The sequence below is a fragment of the Triticum dicoccoides genome, chromosome 5B (assembly GCF_002162155.2).
Source record: "Triticum dicoccoides isolate Atlit2015 ecotype Zavitan chromosome 5B, WEW_v2.0, whole genome shotgun sequence".
In the NCBI taxonomy this organism is placed as follows: domain Eukaryota; kingdom Viridiplantae; phylum Streptophyta; class Magnoliopsida; order Poales; family Poaceae; genus Triticum; species Triticum dicoccoides.
The window spans coordinates 722,529,523-722,536,782 of NC_041389.1; the positions used below are offsets into that span (position 1 = coordinate 722,529,523).

Genomic DNA, 7,260 nt, shown 5'->3' on the forward strand with positions numbered 1-7,260 from the left:
TGTGAAGATTGTCCCCGAGTTCAGCGCGCCCCTCCACCATCGAGCAATGGGTTGCCGTCACGTCGCCCCGTCGGGCCGCAGCGCCACCGCCCCGTGGTTCTCCTCGCGACTGCATCGACTCGCGTGTCGCCGCTGCGTCACCCTACGTGTCATAGTGCCGCGATAAGCAGTCCCAGCCACTACTAGGAAAAGGCTTACTAGTAGCGTTGGTTTTTTTGCTACTAGTAGCGCCGGTACACGCACTACTGTTACGACGCTACATCTATTTTATAACTGTAGCGCTTCTTTTGACCAACGCTACTAGTAATGATGATGGCAGTAGCACTTGTTTCTTTTGCCCGCGCTACTGGTAAATTATGATAGTAGTAGCGCATCTATAATACACCCACGCTACTACTAACGAATTAAGATTTTAAAAAAAAATCTACCTATTCCAGTTTAGACATACATTTCATAGTACTCACATACATGCATTTCATAATACATACATTTTATGCATACAATCAATCATACATATCTGACATAGATAATTAATACTCCCTCCGTTCCAAAATAGATGACTCAACTTTGTACTAACTTTAGTACAAAATTGAGTCATCTATTTTGGAACGGAGGGAGTACATATATATACACAATATACACCATGCCTATAGGTCGTCGGCGTCGGCGCCTCCACAAGCCCGTGTTTGATGGTGTTGATGTCATTGTTATCGCCGCCGCTGCAGCACCATGAGGATGCCGTCGTCGGCGTCACCGCCGCAGCCCCGTGTCGATGTCGATGTCGTCATCATCGTCGCCGCCGCAGCCCCATGCATGTCGATATCATCGCCGTCGCCGCCACAGCTTCAAGTCCATGTGTTCCCTACTAGGAAACTCACAAATTCTGAAATTAAACAATGAACCAAGACCACTACTAGGAACTCACAAAGAGCCTGGATCAGAGCACTATGTAACAATAGCCGAAACACAAGCATATAACAGCAGCATAGTATATATATATGAATTACAAGCAGTACCAGACAGACCAATCCAAGAAATTGGGGAAACTAGGATAAACTAGGATTTGGTCCTGCCTTGTCTTGTACTCAAAGTTGGTCATTATACTCCTATATATATGCCCACGAGGCTCAAGCAATACAATGACTATTCCACCAATCTCTCTCTCTCTCCCTTCTAACACTTAGGATTGCCTAGCAGATTTCTTGACCCATGGTTGTAGTTTACTACTCCCTCGGTCTCATAATATAAGAGCGTTTCTAACACTACTGTAGTGTTAAAAACGCTCTTATATTATGAGACAGAGGGAGTACTAGATTGCATCTCCTGTTTTGGATGTTGTTTTCTTCTCTATCAGCCTGAGACTCGTTTAAATTGCTGCCACGCAGCTGTAATAAGGGTCGTTGCAGTTACTCTTGATGCGAGCCGAGACCTGTAAAACGTTATGGTTTGTTGTTTGCCTTGGCTTTTAATTAAAATTTGGGGCGGGGGAAAACCTCTTTGAGTCAAAAAAAGAAGAAGCAAGTAAACACATCAATGTTTTCACCTACACAAGTCTTCACGCATGCAGTTTCATGCCCTCACTCGATCACCACATCTCTTTCTTCTCACGTGATACCCAACCTACTTACCTCATCGTCCATTTATTTCCTAGCTAGACACGGTCGAAATTTTCCTGGATGGTCCTTTGCGGAAGTGTCTTTTGTGGATGAACAGTAAGATACTAAAAAAATGGACAAATAATCGAAAAATAAAATTATATTTTTTTGGCGATAAACATTGTTGAATGTTTTAACTGCATGCAAATTTTCGTGATGGAATGACATTGGAAAAAATGGAAATATTAGTGCTCCAAAATGGTTTCAAAAGTATCTCTTTTTTTTAGCATCAGTTTTGTCTAGTTTGCATAGAGCAGTAGGAAATATATTTTTCTTCCCAGACTTTTCACGCAGGCAAAACATTCAACTATATTTGTTACAAAAAAATCAGATTTTTTAAATATATTTACTATTTATTTTTTCGTATTTTACTGTGTATATATGCACCTGGGAGGCTGGGAGTACAAAATCCACTTCCGGTTCCTTTTTGCTAGACTTTTTTGCAGAACTTTTTCACATATAAAGCTTATACCTCAGGTGCCCTGTTTACGTTCTCTTGTCCACTGATACACAGGAAGGGACAATGTGCACAATGTAACCCATGTGAGTGTTAAGCAACATTTGGTTGAGCAACATCAGAAATAACACACATGGTAGAGCTGCCCTGCCCAATCACTACTGTTTCAACCGTTGGTTGGTAGTGCTGCTTTGCCACCGTCAGCTGCCTGCTGGAATTGTTGATCAGTATGGCCTGTAGCACGATTCTAACTCTATATTGTCAGGTGTAGCTGCTTCAGCTTGTCACCACCGTATGCTCATCCTAATCGCCAAAATTCCTCTCGTTTTCAGTATTATTAGAATGATTTTGTTACTTCATATATATTTACAAATAACTGAAGAGAGTAGAATAAAAAACATGGTCTACATAGATAGCGCACATATTGTTGCCAGCATTGCAACAACATGTAGACGCTCATCAGAATCTTCAGCATTAGCACACACATGGTAGCGTTGCCCTGCTCTATGGTGTGTGCTTCACTGTTTCAACTGCTGGTGGTGCTGTTTACCATCGTGTATGCATAGATAGCATGCTCATCCTAATTGCTGGAACTCCTTTGGGTACATCATACTTCTAGCATAGCACCGCACACACAAACGACATGCAGATGCAGAACAAAACTAAGCATCACGGCACACCTTAACCAATTTGGAAACAAAAACTAGCGCAACCCTGCATCAACAGAAGAGCAAGCAACAAAACAACACAACACAACCAACGTCTCCCACAGCCAAACATGGGAGCAACAAGACACAACGCGAGAGGAAATATCTGTAAAATAGTACACCAAGGAGTTGTACAACATTCTCGTTTGGCGAAACAGCTGACAAGAAAGTTCATCACATCATCCGCCTCCGTCAAAAAATGGAGGTTTACATCCAAATCCAAATGGGGGGGAAGAAACCGACAGAGTTTTGGACTTCAAATACCAACATAGCCAAAATAACCGACGACGACCGTCGGGAATCGCACACTAAGCAACTAGCCCTAATCAGCTTCTTGCATCCTCTTCTTCGGTTTCTCCCCCTCATCGCGTTTGATGCCCCCCTACACGATAAACCTTTTTGTTTGGCCGCCTATCGCTTCAGCTAGTAGACCGATTTTCACCAATAACCAGAAAGCCACATCAACCCCGCAAAACGAACCCACTTGTCAGTCTAATGCAACCCAACCCCGCAAGCATACCATACCACCTTCCAAATATCGCAAAGTATCATCATCATTTCTACTCTCGTCACTCGCGCTCGGACAAAACCCCTTGCAGTCATAGTGTGATAAGGAGACGGTGTGTGGCTAGCGCTGCCCAGCGCTTTCTTCAGCTGCCGGTGCTGGGTTATTGCTGGAAGCCGATCCATTCTGGACTACCTCATGATGGTTCTGGTCCACCGTGCTACTAGGGCCAGCTGCTTCTTGCAGGCCCACACCTCCAAACTGTGCTGTCAGATCATTGACATTGGTGCTGGGGCCTGGCACAGCTGCTGCAGAGCTTGACGGAATATTAGGGTTGCTCTCTTTCGGAATCAACCATTTGTCCCAGTCATCTTTCCTCCTAACTTTGTCACCCTGCATCATCAACACAGAAAACAATGCCCCACATTAGAAGGGAAAATCTATCTTGCCCACAGGATTATGTCTCAAAAGTTTGAATACTCGGCTATTAGAGAAGGGAATGGATTATTCTAGCCCCCGTGTCTTTCAATGCCAAAAATATTCTAGTCCAATGGTCATGAATGCTATTAACTATTGGTTGAGTCCCAAACCAACTCTAGTTGAATGTTTATGAATGCAAAAACTATTCTAGTGCGGTTTAAATGGAAGTTAAATGCTTTATTTGTGGGCATTGAAGGAACCCCCATATCATACAGATGCGATAGTGCACACCACTTGCCCTCAAATAACTGAAACAGGAGTGAAGTAATAGTATGTACCTTCACTTCCAGTATAGATGAGGACTGAATTGTTTCTATTATATACTGCAAATTGGCGTTAGGAATATCGGCAGTGATTTCCCGGACCTGCAAAAAACGATATTTCAGCACGGTTAGCAGACTTCTTAAACACATTAAGCTCGAACCTCCTTTTTACATCCACAGAATTAGGTGTATATACATATGGTGTCATCATAAAACAAAAGGACCAAGTACCTTGCCAATTTTTGTGGATGCACAAGCGCGCAAATAAAAATAGTGAATCGGAAAAATTGGCAACAATGGGGAAAGCAAAGCAACAAGGTTGACTAGATTCATAAGATAATCTAGTGCATGATCAACTAAAGGACAAAACCAAAAGCATGCAGTGCCACATATGCAGAAACATTACAGCAAGAGTTGCATGTCTGATTGAACTTAAAAACACAGATCACTTGTGAAATTAGATACTGGATGACCTTGCCACAGCAACCTAGAATGAAGGACCGCTAACCTAATAGTTCCCACATAGCAGCAAACTATCCACACAGCACATCCATTGTCATTTGTACTCCCTATTTTACTGCTAGTCCATTGGAGTCTCACAAGTATATTGCAGTATGAAAAACATTTGAGTGTATTTGAGCACAGTGATACCTCAAAGAGGAATAAAGAACCAAACAAATGACAAGTTTCGACATTTTACAGGCTTTTATCAATGAGAAGTGGTGTAGGGAGCAATAGTACATTAATCACATACTACTTTTATTTAACACAGAATAGCTGAGTCTACTATGTCTGGCTATTGTCACAACACTGAAATGTTCTTTAGATAGTCCCTCTGTAAACAAATATAAGACATCTTATATTTGTTTATAGGGAATATTCAATACTGCTATACTTGAACTCCTATCTTACAGCCAACCAGAATTCAGATGGAGATCAGATACTTGTCCCCTAGTAAAGGCTTCGATTTCTTTTAATCAATGTCTAAAGAAAAGTTGCAAAAAATAGAACACACACAAGTGCCAGGAAACTTGATTGGCATTCATAATCAATGTATGATAACATGGTAATACACTCCTAAAATAAATATTTAAGTTCAATCACAACATAGCTTGCTACTCACTACCTCTTCTCTTGTTAATCAATGTAATATACTCAACCTGCAGCAAACCAGTATGCAGGCATCCATCTATATATAATATAGGTGTAAAGCAATAAGCATCCCAACAAACAACGAAGGCATGTTAAACTGACTTCAAGCAAGCACACGCACAATGTCACTACCACTCATACAATCTAACAAAAAAGGAGATGTATTCATGCTAAAAAACAATTATAGAACACAATCTAAATGAAGCCAGTAGAACGTAGCTCCCACTTTCGCATGGTCCAGGGAGGAGTCCAACCACTTTGTCTATAAAACACTATCTTCCAACTCAAAAACAACCTGATGGCACAGAGAAGAACACACCACATCTGGGATGCACAGAAAATATTCCGTCATACTACTTTGAGCATGCACACGCACAAGGCACTACCACTCACACAATCTACCAGAAAAGGACATGAAGATGATAGGCATATTCATGCTGGTCCAGGAAGAATAAAGCAATTTCCTATAAAGCACCATCTCCCAACACAACTGATGGCACAGAGAAGAACACACCACGTCTGGGATGAGCAGGAAATATTCCGTCATTCTAAAAACCAGATGCAAAATTGCAAATATCCAACCAAAACAATTACTACTTTAACATCGAGCCAGAGAATTTATTTTGAAGAGAATAAGCATCTATAGTACCTGAAAGAAAGCTTAACAGAAAATCCATAAGCCAATGGTTACTAGCACCTCATATGACCAAGTCAGAACAGAATGAAATTAATTACAAACAGAAGTCGACATTCATGCACAGTAAAGATCAAAAGATAAAGATTCCAATGAAGTAACCACATTGGGAATCAACAATCTAGTGTACTTAATATGGTGCAACGCAATGACTGAAAAAGTACATGCACATCTGTTAATCGACAGTCTCGAATGGCAAGTTAAGGAAAATCAGTAAACACGATCACCTTATTGAAAGTTGTTGACATAAAAGGGACCGATACAAAGCCCTCCTCATCCATATGTTGCCGCAAGTAAACATCTCCACATAAGTTGTCCTTGCTGCGGATCAAAGAACATGGGCATCAGCATCAGCAACACAGAAGTACAAACACAGGCCGACAATTAACTCAATGATGCAAAAAAAATCAGTGTAATGACCTGAAGTAGAACTCAAACTGGTTCTGCAGCTTCTGGCGAGCCTCAGAATCCGGCTCAGCCACGGGCTCAGGCTCAAGCTCAGGCTCAGGCTCAGGCTCAGGCTCAGCCGGGGGCTGAAAGTAGGGATAAGCAGGTGGGCCGACCATATGAGGTGCGAATGCCATTCCCCTAAGAGCCTCTGGAAGCGGCGGAGGCCCAACATAGTACATTGGGGAAACAGGAGACACGGGCGATGGCATATCTGGACATGGCAAACCATAGTGACAATCGATCAATACCAGCAGATGCAATGCGATATCTGCAATACCAGAGAAGTAAAACCTTACCATGAAACGCCATCATCGGTCCAGCAAAGGCTCGCATATGCGAGCCGGGAGGAGGGTGGCCCATGAAGGGAGGAGCGACGGCCAGCGGCGGGGGCGGCGGCGGTGCGCCCCGCATGTACGGCCCCATGCCCATCCCTGGGCCACGGAAGAAGCCACCATCAAACCCGCCTCTCCGGCGTCCGCCAAACCCGCCGTGGTGAGGAACTCCACCACCTCCTGGGCCGCCCGGGCCACCGTTGCCACCGCCCCTCCTGCCACCGTTGTTGTGGTGGCTTCTCTGGCCACCCCTCCCGCCGCCGCCACCGCCATGGTCCCAGCCGCCGGCGCCCCTCTCCTGGTGATCCCGCGGGGAGTGGTCTCCGCCACCGCCGCTGCCGCCGGCGCCCCCGCGCCTAGCCGTCTTGTGGCGGCCGTGGTGCGTCCCGGAGCCGCCGTGCCGGGGCGAGTTGGACGGGTTCGCCATGGCCTGGAAAGAGCAAGACACCACACAGCTACCGAATCAATCGCGCAAACGAACAAACGAACGAACAAACGGCGGGTGAAAGGCGCCATCTTGATCATCGGCGGGGGGAGAGGGGGGGAGGGGAAAGAGAGATCTGAC

At 44.3% G+C, this 7,260-nt stretch overlaps 1 protein-coding gene across 1 annotated transcript; it reads right to left on the bottom strand.

The window, feature by feature from the left end:
• Positions 1 to 2,914: 2,914 nt before the first annotated feature.
• On the bottom strand, positions 2,915 to 7,249 carry LOC119313009 (la-related protein 1B-like). Its single transcript, XM_037588813.1, has 5 exons — positions 6,660 to 7,249; positions 6,334 to 6,574; positions 6,141 to 6,234; positions 4,083 to 4,169; positions 2,915 to 3,717 (listed from the first exon to the last, which is right to left on the bottom strand). Exons 1-5 carry the CDS (start codon positions 7,120 to 7,122, stop codon positions 3,448 to 3,450), a joined length of 1,155 nt encoding a protein of 384 aa, XP_037444710.1. The 5' UTR covers positions 7,123 to 7,249; the 3' UTR covers positions 2,915 to 3,447.
• Between the last annotated feature and the right edge of the window lie 11 nt (positions 7,250 to 7,260).

What these genes read in the sequence shown, in the direction of transcription:
- LOC119313009 (XM_037588813.1), bottom strand. Translation starts at nt 7,122, where the DNA reads ATGGCGAACCCGTCCAACTCGCCCCGGCACGGCGGCTCCGGGACGCAC. An exon ending in TGTCAACAACTTTCAATAAG is followed by an intron (nt 4,170 to 6,140) that starts GTGATCGTGTTT and finishes CGTTTTTTGCAG; the next exon opens with GTCCGGGAAATCACTGCCGA. An exon ending in CATCTATACTGGAAGTGAAG is followed by an intron (nt 3,718 to 4,082) that starts GTACATACTATT and finishes TTGATGATGCAG; the next exon opens with GGTGACAAAGTTAGGAGGAA.